The 22587-nt window shown below is 39.4% G+C and overlaps 1 protein-coding gene across 36 annotated transcripts in view; it reads right to left on the bottom strand.

Annotated features, from left to right (window-relative positions):
* The window catches only part of SGIP1 (SH3GL interacting endocytic adaptor 1), a 206119-nt gene that overhangs the window by 108542 nt on the left and 74990 nt on the right, over positions 1-22587 (bottom strand). For 10 of the 36 annotated variants that reach the window (XM_040470530.1, XM_040470529.1, XM_040470535.1 and 7 more), the window contains 4 exons: positions 10022-10085; positions 5239-5263; positions 4151-4234; positions 2248-2319 (listed from right to left, as the gene is read on the bottom strand). In XM_040470530.1, coding sequence (XP_040326464.1) covers positions 2248-2319; positions 4151-4234; positions 5239-5263; positions 10022-10085 — 245 coding nt within the window. Of the gene's footprint in view, positions 1-2247; positions 2372-4150; positions 4235-5238; positions 5264-10021; positions 10086-22587 lie in introns of all 36 variants that reach the window. The other 26 variants (XM_040470541.1, XM_040470554.1, XM_040470546.1 and 23 more) reach the window with 9 other exon arrangements.

The raw sequence follows: 22587 nt of genomic DNA, 5'->3' as shown, positions 1-22587 counted from the left end.
TAGTGCTTCAGCAATACTCTCCCTACTTTGAACAAAGGGCATTTTTAAAACCTGCCACATCATCCTTGTACCTGTATGAGTTATGGAGTTAAGGACAAGGTCCATTACATAATGTGCCATCTAATAATAAAAAAAAAAAACCTCTCCCATGGAGAATGCATATGGTTCCTATTTTCTTTTTGTCATATTTACTCTCTTTTGTAATTCATACTTTACCAATCTATTTCCATATGAATTCTTTGCAAAATTCTCCAAATTCCTTTTAACAAACATCGTAATAAATTCAATATACAGATTTAGTTTATAATAATGAGTAATAAAATGAACTATGTTGTTCCAAAGAATTAAACTCATGAATTTTGTGATCACTATAGTATTACTATTAATATAAAGTTTGCTTCTGAAACAATTCTTAAATACAAAAGATTGTTATCTAAAAATCAAAAAGGTTAGGTAAATTACTGAGTTCAAACTTCTAGCTTGCTTCCATAGTAGTCTCATCTCCATACTCAAAGCCTTTTACAACCAAGATAGCTTATGTGTTCAGCTAAATAAATAAATATGTGTGTGTGTGTGTGTGTGTGTGTGTGTGTGTGTGTCTTTCTTGAGAACATATATTCAACATTATGGATAAAAAGTTCCTGATTTTTCGGGATCTGGGCTGAGTGAAAAAATTCCCAGTTTCCATGGAAACCAATATAGAAGACTAAAAGGAGAGAAAGCAAAATCTATAAAAAGAAAATGTCTTTTAAACTAGGAATCTTTTTAACACAAATACCAAACACAAACAACAAATCATAAACAATACACTTAGAGGCAGCTCTTCAGCACACAAGCACACACAAACATGGCTTTATCAGAGGAATTGGCAATTTGGCCTCACTCATGCTAGCGGATTATTATGAACATATTTGGCTTCACAAGTGGAAATGATCGAGTTTAAGTTTGGCTGGAGCCTGGCTGAATTGTTTTTGGCCAAACCCCAAGAAAAAAGCAATTCTCCTGGTTATACCACCAAAGCAAGGTACAGCTCATAGTAGTAATAGGGAAGGTAATGGCTCTTTTGATTTTTGATCGGAAAACACTGAAGAAGCAAGAAAGAATATAAGTAGGAAGATATCATTTAAAAACTAGGCCTCATAGTAAAAGCAATATCAGATATTGGCTAACATATAAATAGTGATTTTTCTCTTGGAGTTGGAGTTATGTATTCTTTTACTTCTTTCTTTTTTAAAATTCTACAATTAGCATAAGTCAACTTTTCTCACTTGAATATATGACTGTTACTTAAAGATAATTGAGGCTCATATTAATATTAGTCATGCTTTAATAGGTATTTTACTTTGGTCAGGCTTATTATCTGCTCTCAGATACTATGATGGGCTAAATCAATAAATGCAGTAACAGTTGTGTTCAATTATACATTCATCAAATTTCTCAATTTCTACTGTGAATGCTTCTCTTTTCCAAGGTCAGCTCATGGCCATGTAGTGTTCCTTAGACATGAAGTATTAAAGATACATGGTATTCTACTTAAAAGTTATCTTCTTGCCACCGAGGCAAGACTTGACTCACTTTGTAAATAATCCCATAGAACAGGACTGTTCAATAGAATTATCGGTGAAGATGAAAATATTCTATATGTGGACTGTCCAATACGGTAGCCACCAGCCACAATCAGCTATGGAGTACCTGAAATGTGGCAGGTGCTACTGAGGAACTGAATTTTGAATAAGCATATGTAGCTACTGTACTGGACAAGACGGTAATAGTTGCTGTATAGTCTGGGCCTGGATCAGCATCCCTGACTCACCATCGTTTGGCCGAGTATATTCATTGCCACAAGCCAAGGCCCTGCTGACTTCATGATGTTACTAAGATAGTGTTTATCCTAACAAATGACTACTCAAGTTGTATGGTGACGTTTATATTATAGCCAAAGCTTTCTTACAGACAGCATATTATTTTACAAGTTTGAATCCCTGTCCTTTGTCTAAGACAAAGGAAACACATGTCCTTTAAACCCAATTACTCTTTAAAAAGTATATTCAGACATCAGTATATCAGGCCTATGTGGTTGATTTAAAAATTGGCCTTGGATATTCAAGAATAATTTAGAAATAGCTAAGAAACTTTTTCTTAGATTGGTTAAATAAATGCCACTGTTTTTTCCAAATTTCAAATTGGGATTTTACTCACTGTTTCTACAACCCCTTGGAAATTTTAAACTAAAATCTGTTTCCTTACCGAAACTTTTTTTCCTCCTTCACGCGCACACTCTGCTTTGTTATTGTAGGGTGGTTCATGTGGGCTGGGCTGCTGGAATTGATTGTTTTCATGTAGAAAAAAGTTGTTAAAGGATCTGTTTGTTCTTTAAGACACATATAAAGAATCACATGGAGTCAGCAAACATACCATAGAAGAAACAATTTCTAGGCCAAATCGTAGGGCCTACCAATCTCGGCAGGGTTCCTTAAGCAAGGAGTGGACTTTGGGGCCCATAATGAGGCTCTATTCAGCAGGCCAGTGTAGCTAGGCCAGGAGAAGAAGGGGGAAGGAGGAAGACGCATCCCAGGCACTAGGGATTACGTGGATCTGGGCCTCATTCAGCCAGAACTTAATTTACAGGTAGAGAACAGACACCGGGACACACCAAAGAGACTAAATAAAAATGGTTGTATTTCCAATAGGAGTCCAGGAGGTCGAGCTCTACCGTATATCCCTCCTTTTCAAAGCTTTCCTGAAGGTTGTCAATACGTACAGCATGAACTGCTGACAGCTTCAAATCTGGGCCCTTTCCTGCACACACGTTCAGGATGAGCAGAGATCTCCTCACAGCAATGGCTGTGATTCCCTGTGCCCCCGGTCTGTGTGGATGGAAATCTAAACTGCTCAGGAAAATGTTTTGAGCGCACCCTGCACAAAGGTGAGTTGGTCTCTGGGTTAGAATGCATTGTCACTCGCAGCTGCCTGAAGTCTCAGACATCATGCCAGACAGCTCTGCTGGAGGGACATTCACCAGTGGGGAGCGAGGCAAGCCCACCTTCACACCTGCAGCCTTGCCATGAAGCCTCTGTAGACTAACCCTCAAAAGTGCGGTCACCAGAGATGGGCCTCATTAACTTTGCGAAACTGAAATTAAATAGGCATCAGTACATCGAACTTATCGCATAGCCATTTATAAGCATTAAGGGGGTGCACCACCACCTGTGGTTTGCAGAACCACATTAGTGAAACCATGCAGTTCAACTTCAGATACCCAGGAGACAATAATTTGGAAGCTAAATCAGCCAGGTAAAAGATAAAAGTGCACCTGGGTCCACGGACACAAGGGATTAAAGAAATCAGCCTGGGTTTGAAAGAAAATTGAGATCGCTAAGGACTGAATGCAAGCAGAAACTTGACTTCCTACAGCATTGATATGATAAGGAGTTCTCAAAATTTGGTGACCACAGTGAGTGAGGAATATCTGGGGAGTCCTTCCAAACGGTAAAACTAGCAGCTGGCTAATAAATGCCAATTACCTAGGAAGCTGCATTTACTTAGAATGTGGCCTTTTTCAAACAGGTCTGCCTTACTTCCTGAGAAGTCAAAATTAAACAATTCCTCTTTCCTAAAATCACGACCAGTGATATTTATGGCATTTCCAATTAGGGAACAAGGAGGGTGCCACTGCCGATAGATAAATATATGACTTGGATTGGTGGCAGAGAGAGAGATCTCAGGGAGCTCAGCTATGAAGCCCTGACTTAGGGTACACGAATCCACAGAATCACAGCTGGGCTCTTTAATGCAGCACATGCTCGTCATTGCCAGCTGCATGCCAGGGCTGCACCGACATGCCAGGGCTGCGGTTCTACCAGAGATTTAAACTGGTGGTCCCTAGAAGAGCAGAGAACACTGAGGTAGCAATGGGGTAGGGAGTGAGGAGGTGGCAGAGGGCAGGAGGAGCAGGGCGTTAGAGAAAAAGGGACAAGACTGAGGTGGTAGAGGGAGAGAAGCAGGAAACAGCAGTCTAGTCTAAGAGCAGCAGGGACAGAAAGCAGAGAATAGCTAACAGAGCCTTGCCGAGGTCAGAATGAAGGAGACAAGAGAACCCAGGGAGGGGACCAAGACAGAAGCAGAGAGAAGACACAGAAGCAGAGAGTACCTGAGACAGAGTTAACGAGAGGGCTCTGAGCCAGAAGCAAGAGGTGAGGAGAAGCTGAGTCTTCTGGGTCTTTTTTTTCCCCTGCTGAATAGAGCCTTGATTATAGTGTTACCCAATGTCTGGTCAATTTATGTCTATTTTCTTAACATTTCATGGCGAGAACTACATGAATGCAAAAGGGACCCCAAAGCTAAGAACCTTGAGTCAAGTATGGAAGAAAAAACTTCTGCTATAGCTGCAATTAACACCTCAATTTGAGTATAATATTATGAAGGGTGATTTTTTAAAAAATATTTTTAACCACCAGATTTATTTTAGTTCCCACTCCAGCCCAATGAGCCTAATGTGAGTCCATTTTTTTTTCAGTAACAGCTGTTCTTTTGAACCTTCTGAATAGGCGTCTGATTTAGATTCAAAGGAAGTCATTTTAGAAGTTGGTACAGACTCCCATAAGCTCAACTCAGATAAATCCAAGCCCATGTGCCATAGACTTCTTTAAAAAAGCAAGAAATCTGGTGGCCAGCAAGAAGTCAGAGTTACTGTTAAACCTAAACCCAGTGGACACATTTTCCTCCTTCAGGCTGTAAATTCAGGCATAAGTGGTTTCAAGACCATTCCCTATTTAGGAATTTAATATAGAAAATGTATCTGCAACTCAACTAAAGGGGAAAACCTTCTTTCAATTTTATTGGATCTGAGCTCCATTATGACTTTGTGGCCTCTGTTGGAGAAAAACATTCTCACATAATGAGCCATTATATCATTAAATTGGAAATGAAATAACAGTTAATGGTAGCAGCCCCTGCAGGAACTGTCTGGCTTTTGACCCACCATATTGTTGACGTTTGCTCGCCTACTCTGGGGCAGGATTTTAGGTGAATGCAATAAATAAGTTTAACTTGACCAAGACTGCATTTATATGTCCCATGCAATTACTACAGAAAATTACAACAGTGAGAGGTCTGAAAAGTCATTTAAGTTATTTTTTCCCTACAGGAAAAAAAAAAAGAAATGGGGCTTCAAGAAATTCAAACATAGTATATATATTGAAATGCAAACCTACTGAAAATGGTCATTTAAATACTTACAATTCCATCTCTATCTGGTGAACCTCTGTAACAAAAAGAAATGGGTAGCTATTAGGAAAATGAATCATTCTTGCTACATAGACTAACATACAACAATAAGAATTGCAGACCACCTCTCTCCCCCTTTCCTGTGTTCCCACCCCAGTGAACCTAGCTAATGAAAATGAAATCAAAACAAATTAGTCGAATGATATTTGAGCGTGGGATGTGTGCCTGTGTGTGGGGGAGGAGGCAGATTCTCGTTAAAAGCTGTTGTCCAAAAGGTACATGTTGCTATCGCGGTGTCTTGGTTCACTTTTGAGAGGGGAATTTATTAAGAGTCTGTCCCACTCAGCTGGCTCCATTTAAACTACCACAAGGAATGTAAACTGACTTGCCCTCTCTCATCTTCTCCCCTGTGACTGGTCTTGAATCTCTCCCTATAGAAAGGAACTCCTATGGTATTTCTCTCTTTACTTTGAGAATCTGTATTTTCTTCTATATTTATATACCTACTGCTCCTTTGATTTCAGGAGAGCAGGAAATGGAGGACAATGTTTGCTAAATGGCCCCCTTGATGACCTAAGGCCAAGAAAGTTCATCATCCAGGGTGACACTGTGTTGCAGTGCCTAGCAGTAAAGGTTCCAGAGTAGGATGAACCTGGGTGTCCAGACTCCACCACTCATTAGTTCTGTGACCTTGAATACATTACTTAATCTCTCAAAGTCTGTTTAAATAAAATAAAGTATATAAAGAACTTGTAATTAGTTCCTGGCCCATACTAACTAGTCAAAAGTGTTCATTTGTTATGTTTTTTTTTTTTCTCTTTCATGGTGTCTCATCACTGAGAACACAAAACTGACCATTTGCAGCCATGTCAGACTTCAAAGCAAGTAATATTATTGTTCCTTTGGGAAACTGAACTGGAGGAGCCAGAGGAAGGTAGAAATAAAAGGGTAGTCACTGTGACTTTATAACTTCCTATTTTAGTTCACTCTGTAAAGAGCTAGAAAAATGTTATTCTGTTAACACAGAGGCCAGAGTTATGCTTAGATGAGGACCTGCATTGTTTGGAAGGTAAACTTAATAAGTGCTTGAGGTGGACTCTGAAGTCTTACGGAGTTTGGTGTGGTTGGAACTGTTCTTTAGGAGGTGGGACCAAGTAACAACATTCCTTATTGATTCATGGGGTGGGGAGGAGGAGAGAGGAGAGGAAGGGAGGGAGAGAGGGGGAGAGAAATGCAGAGAGTTAGGAGCACATCTTCTGGGCTCCATGATGGGATTTCCTTTTCCTACTAACACCCCCTTCAAATTCAGCAAGATATTCCATTTGGATTATAAAACACTTGATGGGAGCACATCATTTTTTGTAGGCAGTTCTGTGTCTGTGGGGATGCAGAGGTAAATCAGCGATACATGGACTAGATGCAGAAAGGACCCAGATATTGAAAGACCCATGGGAGTTGACAGAAATCTTGGGGTCTTTGAACCTGGCTATGGGAATTAGTTGGTTCAAAGAAATTTCATGTAAAACAAAGTGTAGGAAGATAAAAGTTGATAAAAGTTATAATTCACTGAATGAATACTGAGTGTTTATAGCCAGGCACTAGGCTAGAATCAGAGGATAGAAATAATGAAGAAGTCATGCTCATGGTAAAAAGAACGAGACAGGCGAATAAATCCAGGGGGTTACCAAGGTTACCAATAAGCCAAGGTTGGACGGAAAGCATAGAGGAAAGGTACTGCCCTACATTCATCAAAGCAAACTTCCTTTTTCAGATTTATATACCACAAAAAATAAGCATTTCTTACCAGGATAGCAAACCTGTACTGAAGGAACTGAGAGAGAGATGATTGTGTCACCTTTAGGGTAGGATATATCCAAAGGTACTGATCCTCACGGGGATGTCTTTGGGGGCAGCACATTATTGATATGAAGACAAGGCTCTGCAGATAGGCCTGGCTGTGGCGTTGCCCACTATTGGTCCAGGTACAAGGGTATATCAATAGGCGATCTAAACGAGAGGCTGCTTGATCTCATGCATATTGCAGCTATAGGGGTGGCATTTCCCTGTAATTGGACATAGCGGCATAGTGTCCTATCCTGCCTCTGTCTTAACCATTGACGGAATGGAGCCTGTGTCTCCTAGTCTGGTGGCTGTAAGCATGGCAGTGAAGACCACTGGCTGTAGTGCCAGACTGCCTGGATTCAGTCAACATAGATTCCTAACTGCATAACCTTGGGCAAGTTCTTTGAGCCTTTTGTGTCTCAGTTTCCTCATTTACTAAATAGCTATGAAAATGGCATATACCTCATAGGCCTATTAAAGGATTCAATGAAGTGAAGAAAGTGAAGAGCCTGGAATAGTGTCTCGAATATAGTAAACACTCATGAAATGTTATCTAGAATAAAGTTTTTATACAATCTGACCTAGGATGGTGAGTGGAGAGATGTTTGCTAACATCTCAGTCTCAGATGCTAGAGCATGTGTTATCAATGCATTTTCTAACCCCTTCTTATGAAGTTTTATACATATATTTTTAGTAATTTTATTTTCTTTTTAGCAGAGAACCCATTATATTTACTGACTTCTATTTGAAAACTAATCATCTACCATGGGCCTTTGTCGCTATTTTAAGAAGTGTCAGTTCCCTTTTGCAGCTACTGCCTTTTCTCTTACTCCGCTACAGGTCTTGATTAAAATTTTGCCCACCTAGTCTTTTCCTTCTGGGTGACAGAGGATGGGCACTTGATTTGGACTAGAATTCTGGCTCCAACTCTTATTTCCAGATGGCCTTCAGAGAGTTACTTAATCCCTTTTGGCACTGATTTCTCATTTCTAAAATTGAGATATTATTTCTAACCTTATTGAATCGCCGTGAGGATTAAAAAGGATATCAGTGCATACAAAAATACCCTGCACAGGGCCTGCCACTTAGCACAGGCTCTCTCTTTTCCTCTATCAGCCACTGTAATGATGATCAAATCAGGAAGCTCTGGTCCCGACCCCACTCTCTGTCTAAGGAGGTTCAATCAGCTATAGTTGGAGCTGGTCGGCTACTGGAGCAGGTTGCTTGGCAACACTCACGGAGTTGTGACAGTCCTGAAAACAGTTTGCATCAACAAGGTTTCAATGATTGCAGACGAACATAAGCATTACCTAACACTGAAGGGACAGTAAATTGCCAGAACAACTTCCCAGCCTTTTGCAAGAATGATGCATGACCCAATTCGAGAGCAGGGGTTTATGAAAGGCAAAGGTTTATACTAAACAGCATGTCCTTCAACTATCACTGCTGGTAGAATAAGTTTATGGCTGGGGTGCCTGGGTGGCTCAGTCGGTTAAGCCTCCGACTTTGGCTCAGGTCATGATCTCACGGTTCGTGGGTTCAAGCCCTGTGTCGGGTTCTGTGCAACAGCTCAGAGCCTGGAGCCTGCTTCGGATTCTGTGTCTCCCTCTCTGTCTCTGCCCCTCCCCTACTCATGCTCTGTCTCTCTCTCTCTCTCAAAAATAAATAAAACATCAAAAAAATTTAAAAAAAGAAAAACTTGCAAGACTAGAGTGAATGTCATTTCCCTGAAATAATTATTTACCAAAAGAAAAAGCATACAGAAAAGGTAAGAACCAGAGATTTTAACAAGCGATATCTACACACACACACACACACACACACACACACACACACACACACAAATTGCTTCCTCCCCTTAGAAAACTTTTTACACTATCTGGTTTAAAAGGCTTCAAGGTGGGGCGCCTGGATGGCGCAGTCGGTTAAGCATCCGACTTCAGCCAGGTCACGATCTCGCAGTCCGGGAGCTCGAGCCCCGCGTCGGGCTCTGGGCTGATGGCTCAGAGCCTGGAGCCTGTTTCCGATTCTGTGTCTCCCTCTCTCTCTGCCCCTCCCCCATTCATGCTCTGTCTCTCTCTGTCCCAAAAATAAATAAACGTTGAAAAAAAAATTAAAAAAAAAAAAAAAAAGGCTTCAAGGCTTCAAGGTTGCCCATTCCTAAGGAAGGAAGCCCAGACACCTCACCCTAGCCCTTAAAGCCCTTCCTATCTGGGCCTGGTCTCCTTTCCAGCCTTGCCTCCCATTACCACCTTTACCTGCAGCCATCACGTAGACAAGCTGTCCTAGCTATCTTGTCCTGAATGCCTACTGGACTTTTCCATCTCTCTCCCTTGGCTGTCATTGTTTCCTTGGCATGAGATGCATGTCCTCACCTACTTGAAGTCCAAACTCAAGGTTCCTCCCTCTCTGAGGCTTCACTGATCATCTGTCCAAACATGAGTTTTCCCACCCTCAAATTTCCATGAAATTTCATTTTTAACTGCTCATAAGGAACTGACCACATATTAATTTGTATTAGTAAGAGTAAGAGTAGCATCCACTGCCATTTACTGAGCATTTACTAAGCACTAGCTACCATAGGAGGCATTTCAACTATGTTATCTCATTTTGTTATATGGAAGATATTTCTTTGGTATGGTAGATATTTTATCCCATGATTTGTACGTTCTTGGAGGACAAGGACACAGTGCAGCACTCATACTGTGCTAAAATTTATGCATGATAAAAATATATGGGATGAAAAGCTAAAGGTGAGTAGTAAATGTAGCCCTCTTTGGTTTCACCTGTATCCAAACAACTGTTGATTTTCCCATTTTGTAACTTTCGGGGATTCTAGCCAAATAAAGGGTTTAACGGGTGCTTCATTCTGCCGTGCAGCTGACCACACCACATGGCCACATGTGGTCCCTCAGCTGCAGCTGAGCCGCTGTGCTGTCCCAAAGTACATACGTCGAATCAGTGTCCTTTTCTTTCTTCCGTATTCCAAAGGCCTTCCTTGTACGTTTTTTCAATCCTGTGGAAAAAACAACAAAGAGTCAAGGAGATCGAATTCCTCTTTGAACACTCCTAGCAACATTCAAGTAAACGGTATCAGGGCTCCAACTCATGAACTGTGAGATCATTACCTGAGCCAAAGTCAGAAGCTTAACCGACTGAGCTACCTGGGTGCCCCCAAGTGAACGAAATTTTTGAAGTTGCAACACACCAGTTAACTTTGAACATTTAAAAAGCAGTGAAAGTTTATGTAAGTATCTGTGTGTGCTCGTGGACATGATTCATTATTATTTTCAACAGATGTTTATCAAAGACCCAGCACTGTAAGTTCTTAGCTCTCTGAACAATCTAAGAATATAAAGAATGCAAAGGAGATCCGGGCTAGATATAGAAAAGATTGCAAGCTTCTCTTAGATTATTGTTATTCATCACTAAATAGGTCCTTGGTCAAGAAACCATATCACAGATTTATATAAACAGCAATTTTTGGGTGAGACATATCCTGAGAGTAGGACCATTCCAAGGCACAGATTACATGAACAAGAGAGCTACATTGACAGAACACATCTTTGTCTCCCATAGTCCCATCTCATCTTTTTCTAATTCTTCAATTCTGTGGATTATTAACCATTCTCTGAACATACCCCAACATCTGTACTCCAGTATCTCTTTCTTCTATAAGTGGTTCTTACCTCTGGTTGAGGTGCTTTTCCTATTCGGATATTTAGAATTTCAACCATCTATCAAGGCCCAGACAAATGCCACCTTCTCTGTGAGGGCTTCTCAGCCCTAGAGGTATAAGAAGCTGACTATTCTGTGCCCCCCCCAACCCCTAATGTTGCTCTTAGGTATATTTTTATTTATCAAATTGTTTCACTTAGTTCCTATGTCAGTTTCCCTCACAGGCTGTGAGCTTTTCTACGACACAGACCAAGGATTCCTTCTGTATGTTCCCTACACCTGGTATAGGTACCAGATAACATTTGTTGATTTAAAATATCTTCCAGGAGGCATCATTCAGGAAGTATTGGGGTAAGAAGGCTCCTTTCTTCCATCCTGGAGAAACCAAGCCCAATCTTGGTTCTTCCATTCCTATCCTGTCAAGGCTCTGTCTGGGATTCCTATCTCCTACATGTTCCATAGTTACATATATGGCTCATGTTTCTTAGTGAGTATTATTAAGATATACTAGATGCCTATATATTTCAAAGTCTTAGACTTGTTATTGGTGGTTTGGAAAGTCTTCTTGACAAATTGGAGCTGGAAAAGTCACTGAATTTCAGGATTTGTTTGGCACTAACAGGTGGAACAAAGGGAAAAACATTGACAGAATCAGAGATTTGATGACACCTTCTTCCAAAACATGTGAGTCAGCCCAAACCGCTCAGCTTACGTGAGTCATTCATTATCTGGCTCTTAGGATTCTACTCATATGTGATCCCCAAAATGTCTCTGTTCAGTCTAATTTTGCATTTTAATAGTCATTCCATTTAAGGTGTTTAGGTCTTTAAAATGTCAATGTTTGTTTCAAAAAAAAAATCTCTTCCCACATTAAGCTCTTCATTACTCTTCACATGAGTTTATAGGAAAATTCACTGACATTTAAAACTACCCACCCATAATATTTAGGAACACCTTCCCCCATTAATTTTTATTTATTAATTTTTTTTTAATTTTAAAGAGAGAGAGAGAGAGTGCGTGTCAGTAGGGAGAGGGGAAGAGGGTGAGAGAGATTCTCCACACTTTGTATGGAGCCTGACATGGGGCTCCATCCCATGACGCTGAAATCATGACCCGAGCTGAAATCAACAGTGGGATGCTCAACTGACTGAGCCACCCAGGCACCCTCATTTTTAATTTTAATCGTTAAAAACTTTCTTGCTTCTTACCTCTAATTGCCTTATCCTCTTATAGGGAAAAAATATCATAATGACAATCATCATTTTCTTCTTGGGTCCAGGCCTCTTAATTGGCTTTTCCATGCTTCTAATTCAGGTTTGGGGTCACAGTAAATGCTATATTTTACCAATCACTGCTGGTTTTTATAGGATTTTAAAATAAATGCTATTATTATTTTATGTTTTCAAATCATTTTATTTTCTATAAATTGACTATAAGAGACAGCATGTTCCACCAAACAGATCAGAAAATACACATAAATTCCAGTAATTCTTGTATTAAATTGTTCAGAGAACAGGCAATAGTAGTTTTCCATAGATTCTGTCCTGTTATGACCACCAAATTTGGACAATAGCCAATATGAACTAAGTCACAAACACCATGAATTGTCCATCTTCCAGTGAAAAGTGCAAAGGATCAGGATTCAGGGGACAGAGTTCATTTCCAGCATCATTTTAAATTGTGTAGCTTAATACAAGTTCTATCTCTTTGTGTCTCAGTCTCTGTCTATAACAAATAAGCCAATAATAAGGGAAGAAAGAATTTGCACACATTCACAAAATGCTATGCCAATCTGTAATTTTAATTTCACTGAAAGTTGCATTTCCCATATCTAGAATACTTTTCTATACACGGAATACATATGGGAATACACCAAATATGTGACATTCCAGAAAAACAGAACTAACCAAATTGTCAAATAAGAGAAAGCATTGGAAACATTTTTCCCCCTCGAGAAAGGTTGGAGAAATTTAGGAAAGTAGGAAGACAACTCCGAAAGACTAAAGCAAACAGTTATGAAACGTAGAAGTTATTTGTATCTTAACAGCTCTTTGAGAAGATCCAGGAAGAAACAATCATACCAACTGTGTTAAAAGTGAATATACAGGTGTGGTCATACGTTTCAGAGTTCATTAAAAAAATATTCAAATAAGTTTTTTGAAAGGGAGTAATGATTTTCCACTTCTGACTCCAGAACTTCATGACAATTTTAAAGTCAATTTCTGTAATTGTTTTTAGGTTGGGTCATGAATATTTGTCAACTATTCTTTACCAGAAATGGGAGGGAAAAACATCACTTGTTTTTTTTTTGTTTTTTTTTTTAATTTTTTTTTCAACGTTTTTTATTTATTTTTGGGACAGAGAGAGACAGATCATGAACGGGGGAGGGGCAGAGAGAGAGAGGGAGACACAGAATCGGAAACAGGCTCCAGGCTCCAAGCCATCAGCCCAGAGCCTGACTCGGGGCTCGAACTCACGGACCGCGAGATCGTGACCTGGCTGAAGTCGGACGCTTAACCGACTGCGCCACCCAGGCGCCCCGACATCACTTGTTTTTTAAGAAATGAAGTAACTATTCCTTTGTCAATATCAAAACAAAGAGATATTAAGGGAAAGAATTTTGTTGTCTTGAAGATCTTGGGCTAGAACGATTCTCCTCCAAGCTGTGGAGGTGAGAACATCCTCCAGTGTGCATCCAGAACTGCAGCCTTGGGTCAGCCACACAGGAAGTCTGGCCTGTGCCTCTAGCTCCTCTCTACTTAATTTAGATTCTTTTAGTTTCCTTTGGTACTACGAGAGGAGCTAGTCAAGTCTGGGAATAAAAATGAAATTAAAAATAGACTGATTTTTTAAGAGGGAAAGCTCATTTCAAAATAGGTGATCCTGGATATGATGTTACAAGGTAATAACATAAAGCAAAGAGTACAGAAATTGACAACAGTGATAACATAAGAAAAATATAGAATAAGAAGTTTCATCAGTGTAATATTATCAGTTATCGTTACTGAGGCCTTACCTATAAGCCAGGCACCAGTTGCTTTACATCTGTTGTCTCATGTATGTGCAAAAGTAGGAGGCGTTTTCTTCTCAAATAACTGCCTAAGTTAGGTTTCATTATCATCATTTCCAGGGAGGAAATTGGAGGCTCCCTTACCTCTATTGCTCCCCAAATGTTGAAGTTCTTCAGGATTTTGTCCTAGGGTCCTCTATACCCTCTCCCTGGGGCAAACTCACATGGTTTCACTTGCCATCTGTACATAGATGAACCCTGAATCTATAGGTCAGGCCCCGTAATATCTCATAAGCTTCTAAATATACAGTACTTCTCACAGTCAGGCTTTTCTAAATTGACAAGAGATTTCTTCAAAAGCCTTTAAGCTCCACTTATTTTTTCTTTAATTTTTTTTTAACGTTTATTTATTTTTGAGACAGAGAGAGAGCATGAATGGGGGAGGGTCAGAGAGAGAGGGAGACACAGAATCTGAAACAGGCCCCAGGCTCTGAGCGGTCAGCACAGAGCCTGACGCGGGGCTCGAACTAACAGACCGCGAGATCATGACCTGAGCTGAAGTCGGACACTTAACCGACTGAGCCACCCAGGCGGCCCTAAGCTCCACTTATTATATATATGCAATTAAACCTATAAAGGTACGCCTGATCATTTAGTTACAATTATTTTCTGAATAAAATTCTCCTCAAAATGAAATAGTCTTCACGGTGACAGATGGTAACTATACTTATTGAGGTAAATGTTGCATAATACATAGAATTGTCAAATCATTATGTTTGTACCTGAAACTAACATAACACTTTATATCAACTATACTTCAATAATAAAAATTTTTATAATGAAATTGTTCTCTATCAATAGATAAATGGATAAACAACATTTAGTATACTCATATGTAAAATATATTTCTTGTGAAAGGTCCAAAAAGTTGGAGAGTCTTTTTTTTTAACTTAAGAAAATATCTTTTAAGTTTAAAACACAAATTGTGTTTACTAGTGTTGTTCTCTGAAACTTCCCTGAGATAATTTAAAAAAAAAAGTCAAATTACCTTGGAACCTCCTGGTTTTAAGAGTATACAACTCTGCAGGTGAAGAAGAAATAGTAGAGCAGAACATAATGACCTTTACCCATTTTTTTTTCTCCTGAGTACAACTGTTCTATAAAAACTCATTAAGCAAATGCTAAATTCTGAATATGAGCCTTTAAATGTTACACCGAAAACAGAATTGTTCGGAGGGAAATTCCAAAAAGAAACATTTGGACTCTATATTAATTTTAGATCAAACATAAAATCTGATAGTCAAAAGAACCTACAGGGTTTTTGCTTGGTTTTATGTTCTGTTTTATTTTTAAAAATCCCATTTGAAATTTTGTTCTCCTTAGAAATGAAGACTGATTCTGTAGATGGACAAGTTGAGGTAATCGTCCTGGAATTGAGTCCAGAAAGAGAAACTGAGGTGTGAACAGCCTCTAGACAGGAGCTGAGACCCAGACACGCAGAAGACACTGTTGGCCTTAACCAGAGATGCCATCCTCCCATAGAGGAGTCTAAGTGGAGAGTCCTGCCAGTTACATCCTCCTTTCTATCCTTGTCCAGAATTCCTGCCATTCCACTGCTAGCTGTGGGACAACAAGGAGAATCCACATGTAAAATGGTCACAGTCCTATTAGCACATTGGCAGCAACTGGTTTATCACATGAGCTAATGTAAAGGGGCTGAGGTGGGGAGAGATGTAGGGATGCAGTAGAGAGGAGAAGAGCCAAAGACAAAGCCAGGTTCTAATGCTGGGGGAGAGAGGGCCCTGCTGGGGTTGGGGGGGTGCATATTCTGTGTATTTGATTGTTGAGAGACAGAGCTCCTTTGAAGGTATTGTTTTTTGATTACTTTCTTTACTCATTTCACCATCTTGCTTACACATTGCTTTCACTAATAGCTCTTCATTGTGGTGTTAAAGCCTTCATATAAGCGTATTGCCTATGAAATTGTTGAAAAGGCAGTACTTTTGGAGATCATCTTCCTGGGGTATATTTGGTTCTTCCACTTCCTATCTTTCCCAAAACAGTGCTTTGGAGCAGAGCTTGGACAATGCAAGGCCAGGGCACAAAGCTGGGTCTAGAGTGACCTACTGGTGTGGAAAAAAAAAGGAGCACGAGGAGGAGGGATGGCAGTGAGCTGTTTAGGGTCAGTCAGTATGCAAAATACAGTTCTTATTGGGACACAAATCATTCCCTCATGTATCTCGCCCAAAGCATGAAGATTCCAGTTCCCAGAAACACAAGCAGGAGACCTGGTGGGAAGAAGCAGAATGCATGGCCCTCTTTGGAATCCAAAGATTTGGGATCAAATCCCAATTTGACCCATTGGTGGCTGTCATTTGCAGCAAAGAGAATCTAAGAGGCATTATGTTACTTTTAATATAAGATTAATGTCCTCACAGGGCATGAGGTTTGGAGGGATAATCCCAGTTTTTCTCTTTGCAATCACTAAGAGCAAAGGGAGGTACCTCTTATTCACTGAGTACCTCGTATGTGCCAGGCACTGTGCTAAGCACTTCACACAGACTAAGCCTTTCAATGAGCTCAGAAGGTATCACCAACCCCCTATCTTATGAATTAAGAAACAGACTCCAAGGGATTAAGTTCTTCTAAGATCACTAAACAAACAAGCGATAAGACCAAGATTTGAGCCAGTTCTGTCTGACTCCAAAACCAAGCAACTTTTTACGGGGTGGTCATGATGCTTCTTTTAGTACCCAGAGCAATGCATGGGACATGGTGAACACACCTTCCATATCTGTTTAACATGTAAAAAAAAAAAAAAAAAAAAAGGCCAAAGTTTTTATAATGGTTAATACAAAAACTAATGACTTTTTCTGATCTTTGCAACCTACAATTCCATGGATGTTCAGGTTTTTGATATGCATTTGTGCAAACGGAAGTGTTAGGGAAGAAGGAGCCCCGAACAGCACAGGATGCAACTATCTGAATGAATGCATAGGCGTTAGAGCAGAGAATGGAAATGCAGGGTGAGTGGTGTGCTAAGGCCTCACCACATTTTTAGGTGAAAAATGTGCATAAGAGCACATCAAAAAGCTCAATTTAGCCCAAAACACATATCATAGTGAAAAATGAATGGAAGTAAATTATTAAGTACTTATGATGGTTTAGGGAATGTATCAGGAAGTTCTTTATCTTACCCCAGTACAACCTCATATGATGGGAGCTATTATCGTATTGATTCTATACCGTAGAGTATGAGGAGTAACTGGTACCAGAACACACAGCTAGTAGCTGACAGACCACATTTCAGAGTCCCTTCTGCCTGACTCCAGAGTCCATGTTCCTCACGTGTCTGTATATCTCTTTGTCAGTCATCACAATTCATTTTGCTCTCTTATTAAAAAACAAACAAACAAAAACCAACTAGATTTCTTTTTAATTGAAAGACCTTTTTAGGAAAATTAAGATGCACATTTCTTACATATGAAGACTGTATTTTGCATGTTTAAATCTTTGTATGCTGTCCAGGGAACATAAGGACACCTAATAAATGTTTGCAAAATCTATTCTTTGTGTGATAACGTAAATTTTCAGCTTGAGCCTTCAGCTTGGAGGGTTACTCAAAGGTGAATCACATGTAATGGAATTATTTATTTTCTGCAGGAACCCAGGCCAAGCACTTGGTCTCAGTAATATAAAACAGACAAATTTAATTGTCCTGGGCATAATGCCGCATATTGACAGTAACTCTAGACTGTCAATATCTATTCATTATGATGGTCGCTGTATTTCTGTCAGGAAAGATTAAGATTCTTTGCATATCAGCTCTTCCTCTAAGTTTTAAATATAGGTACTATAATCCAATTCAGATTCTTTGTCAGAGGGTCTTACAGAACAATGTAAGATAGGTGAAGACAGAGTTCAGCCCTTCCCATGGTTTTTTATGTTTATGATTTTCAGTACTTAGACTACTGCATAAGATACGGGAACTGCTTAATAAAGGAAAGTTCAGTGTCAGGCAGTACTTGGTACATGGTAGTCACTCAGCAAATGTTTGCTGGTTGCTCTATATATTTGCAATTCTCATCAAAATTGTCCAAAATTGATGGGCATGTGCCCTTTGGTCTGAATGTTTTACCTTCATTCTTATGTGACTCAAAGGAAATTCAGTTGTTCTTTGTACTTAATAGGCACAAAGATGGTACCCGATCATTCTGAGGGGAGCCTACGGGGAGAAATGTGCATCCTGATGATGTCCTCCATTAGTATTGGACTGCGAAAGGATGTGAGATGGATGGCACCTTAACATTCAGATTTGATACGTGAGATTCAGATTTGATACGTGAGAGTTCATGTTCATGCACTAAACTGGAGATTGCTAGAAGGCAATTCAGAACTTCAAGGAGTTAAAAACAGTGATGACTTTTTTTTTTTTTAAAGAAATATTTGACATTTGGTGACATGGAAGAAAATGTTAAAGAGAAGATGGTCATGGAACGGATTTGCCACAAAAAGACTTAGTGTCTGCTATGCTATTATTAATGTAATGAAGGAGCTGAGTAGAATTAGGAGGAATTTTAAGCAGATGAACAACTTCTATTAAGATTTAAGCAGAAAGATCCTTGGGAAGAGTATGCAGTTGTAATGAAAGTTAGGAGGGTTGAGCTCTGAAAGACTTGTATTCGAATGTCGTCTATTCTATGTCCTGGGGCAAGTAACTTAACCTCTGAGTCTCAGTTTTCTCAGCTGTTCATCATAAAAGCTTTGGGTAAAGTTTAAATGGGTATAAAAGTCCTGTATAACACCTACATTATATTGTGCACCACTACATCCAGATTTCTCTTGCTTTTCTTGCAGTTTTGATAGTTACAAAGCATTTGGGAACCAGTTATTTCAGCTGATTACATAAAAGCAACTAAATGCCTGATTTGTAGATCTATTCTTCTAGAAATAAAAATACATCAAAAATCGGTAATAATCAAAATTTCAAAATCTTGAGCTTTCTTGGATTACAGTTTTAATAGAGAAACCAAACTTGGTCTCAATAAATTTAATCTGGTAACATCTATCACAACAGCTAAGTGAGGATTAGAAGACTCACAGTCTTTTCAGGAAATATAACCATCTCCTGTAGCATAAAAATGCAGCATTGATGAAGCCTTTACTATGTGCAAGTCTATTACGAACTTAATCAGCTGGTCTTCCCAGTGTGATTTGAGAATAAGCCAATGTCACCTCTACTTGGATTAGTGGTATATTGAATTTGGAGTTTCTTGCTTCCATTGTGATGAGGAGACACACATGCTTTGCTTGGAAAATAACACTTCAAACACAAAATTAATTTGACCTGTTCAATGAGAACCTTGTTCTATAAAATGGCTTCCCTCTTATTCCCCCTTCCTCCCTCTCATTCTCTCTTCCCACATACACTGACTCTCTTCTCTCCCCTCCATCTCCAGTCCCTCCCCTGCCTGACACTGACATGTAAGATTAAATTAAAGTTAATGATCCTGTTCAGATGGACTCTGGTTTTGAGGCATAAACAGAAAAATTCACTGAATCACAACTCACCAAATTTCATTTCCAAAACACTCCATTTTCAACAAGGGAATACATCCCAAAGAAAGCAAACTGGACAGTAACAAAAATCCTTTTCATGTGCCCTTGTCTTTTTATATTTCATCCAGGGAGGAAAGAGCAAGTACTTTGGTAAAACCTCTAACTTGTTACTACATGTGCCATTAGTGCTCTGAGTTAAATTTGTCAAAGGTGAATTGAAAAAGAAAGCTGGAACACATTCTGCATAGAATTCTCATGGTTTAATTCTAACCTACTAGGGAGAGGCACAGAGGTGGACAAGGGGAAAGGAGATTTACATGGCACTGCAGAGCCAACCCACCACAGGCCATTAGCCGACTTCACTTACTAAGAGCCCATGAAGCCTACTTCCAAAATAGAATAGAAATGGTCTAAAAGTTAAAAATATATACAGAAGGAGATATTTTTAAAAAATAAGATCAGTCATCAGATAAACATGCACAAAAAATACAAGTCTCAAAAGGGAACTAAATAGAGAATTTAGCTCTAAGTTCTTTTGAGAGGTCTCAAAGGCCTCTGGGATGTATGTAGATGGATCCCACTTACAAGGGTCATAAAGATCATGATTATCCATGTATTTCTTCACCTGCCCTCCATCCACCCATCCTTCTGTCGTCCCACCATCCATGCTTTGGCTATAAATCCTAACAGATAACAGAATTCATTGACATGAAATTATTCCTATGGGATAATATAAATCTATCAAATTGCAATGAAAACCTGATCCCCTTTTGTCTATTCTCATTGGAGGCAGAACATATCAAGTTAACGCTCTTGGGAAATTAACCCTTGGTAGGCTTGCAGAATTATCAAGCAATCCCCTCCGCATGGCTAAATGGTCATACTTATAAATCTTATATGCTAACATTCAAATTGATGTTTGTTATTCTACTAATGATTCTTTGGTTCTAGATCCTCATTCTTACCTAGCAAGGTCAGAATGGCAATTTTTCCATATTGGTCAGTATTCTCTTCACCAATATCCCAGTAATGGCCAGGGATACAACCCTAGCCTTTTATTCAGTGCTTAGAGTCGTGCTTAGAGTCGTGCAAGTTCCAGACTATTTGTGATCACTATCAGAAGACCTCCTCATCTTCTCACTCAGTGGTTGATAGAATAGGAACCTGCTGAATATCTGTCATGTGCCAGAGATTCTTCTGGTCTAGGGATACTGTATCTAATATTACCCTTGAATAATGTGAGATCACAGATCAGTTACTAAGTCACCCTAAAACACCCACCTTCAATTAAGTAGCTGCCACCCACTTTAACTGTTTATCTCTTCATCAGTATGACATGTATGCATAATTTTGTGGTGTTTGGAGTGAAGAGTGACATAAGATGAGGAAGTGCAAGGCCATGTCATTCAAGTTCTTGAAGGTCAAGTTAGAGACTTTAGATTTTAAGAGCAACAGGCAGTCATTGAAAGTGTTTGAGGGGCGCCTGGGTGGCTCAGTCGGTGAAGCGTCTGACTTCGGCTCAGGTCATGATCTCACAGCTCATGAGCTTGAGCCCTGCGTCTGACTCTGTGCTGATGGCTCCGAGTCTGGAGCCTGTTGTGAATTCTGTGCCCCCCTCTCTCTCTGCCCCTCCCCACTCTCACTCTATCTCGCTGTCAAAAATAATATTTAAAAAATTTAAAAAAAGAAAGTATTCAAGAAGGAAAGTAACATCATCTATTACCTTGTTCTAGAAAGCTCCAAAAGTAATTAAATTGTTTAATGTCACTATGATATGCTAAATAAATGAAATGAGTCTCTTCTAGATCATCAAGAGATAAAATTACACTGTTCTTTTGCCAAAAGTACTATGCTACACTAGTTATTTGAAAACTAACATTTGAGTTAGGTTCTGTATAGAAACTCTAGCCAAAGTATTTAAATTTCCTGAATTCCTGAACATTTCTTACCACTTAAGAGTTTACCATTTGTGACAGTATATAAATATATCACTTTTGATAATCCTAATTGAGATTCAACCTAATTAAGAGCCTTCTGTTGAAACCTCCATACTTCCTGAACTCAAACCCCTAACAGAGTTGTGCTACATTTGCAGTCAGTCCCGAAACCAGACTGTAGACTTACCACTAACCAGATATGTGTTGTTGAAAAAAAGATCAATCTCTCCAGAATTCAGCTTCCTGACCTGTAAACTACCTGCTTCCCATGATTATTGTCTTAAACGAGAAAATGGATTTGGATATGTAAATTAAATGCTACCCAAGCAGAAAGCAATATCATTATTTATTTGTGTGATTATTTTTATCATCTTAATTGGGGTTGAAAAACAGTAAACTGTGGTAGTTTATATCATCTAAAAGTAAAGTATCCAATCCAGTGAAAATAGTAAGGTTCTTCTCTTTCCTTGTTAATATGAAAAGGGAAGGAAAATGCATTTCCCCTCACAAACCTTCTAGTATATTTTCTGGTTTCTTCTGTTGGATATGTTAACTGTAAGATTCTATAAAATCTTGCCTACTTTTCACCAGTCTAACAAGATAAGAACAAATGTTCACATGACGCATGGGTAATCGAAAGCTGATCTTCCTCCCAAGCCAGTTTCTTTTTCAGGGGGTTTCTCTCCAAGTAAAATGGTACCATCATCCCCCAAGATGCTTCATCTAGAAACCTAAGAAGCACCTTGCACTCCTCCTTTCCCTTGTTCTCCATAGCCAATCCATCAGGGAGTGCTGTTAGCTCAATTTCATATATATGAATCCTTCTTGATATATATCAAATATGTGTCTATATATCTATATCTATATCTATATCTATATCTATATCTATATCTATATCTATATCTATATCTGTATCTATATATCTCCAATCTGTTCACCTAGGCTCCTTCCATCTCATAAAGCTGTCACCTCTAAGACATGGTCTCTAAGATTGCGGTGGAAGAGTATGAGAAAGGTATCTCAGATACTTTACCACCTCAGCCAGGAAAGAGATAGTCCTGCTTATATGCCACTGGCCAGAATAGCATGACTTGTATACCAAATAGTCTCACCTAGATGTAAGAGATGCTGAAAAACAGTCCAAGTCTGTGAAGCCACGCCCCAGCAAAAGCTTTGCACTCTGGCAAGGGAACTTGGTTCTTTGGAAGTCAGCTGTGTCTTTCAATCCCTGCATGGATGTAAGATGCTATCACTTCTCTGCAGCTCTAGTCCCACATAACTAACCGGTTCTGCCACTAGCTACTTGTGCTAATTTGAATAAATTTACACCTCTC

This window comes from Herpailurus yagouaroundi, unplaced genomic scaffold, assembly GCF_014898765.1.
Source record: "Herpailurus yagouaroundi ecotype Mexico unplaced genomic scaffold, PumYag 77, whole genome shotgun sequence".
Lineage (NCBI taxonomy): Eukaryota > Metazoa > Chordata > Mammalia > Carnivora > Felidae > Herpailurus > Herpailurus yagouaroundi.
The sequence above is the reverse complement of the archived record's forward strand: the minus strand, read 5'-3'. Positions and strand labels throughout refer to the sequence as shown.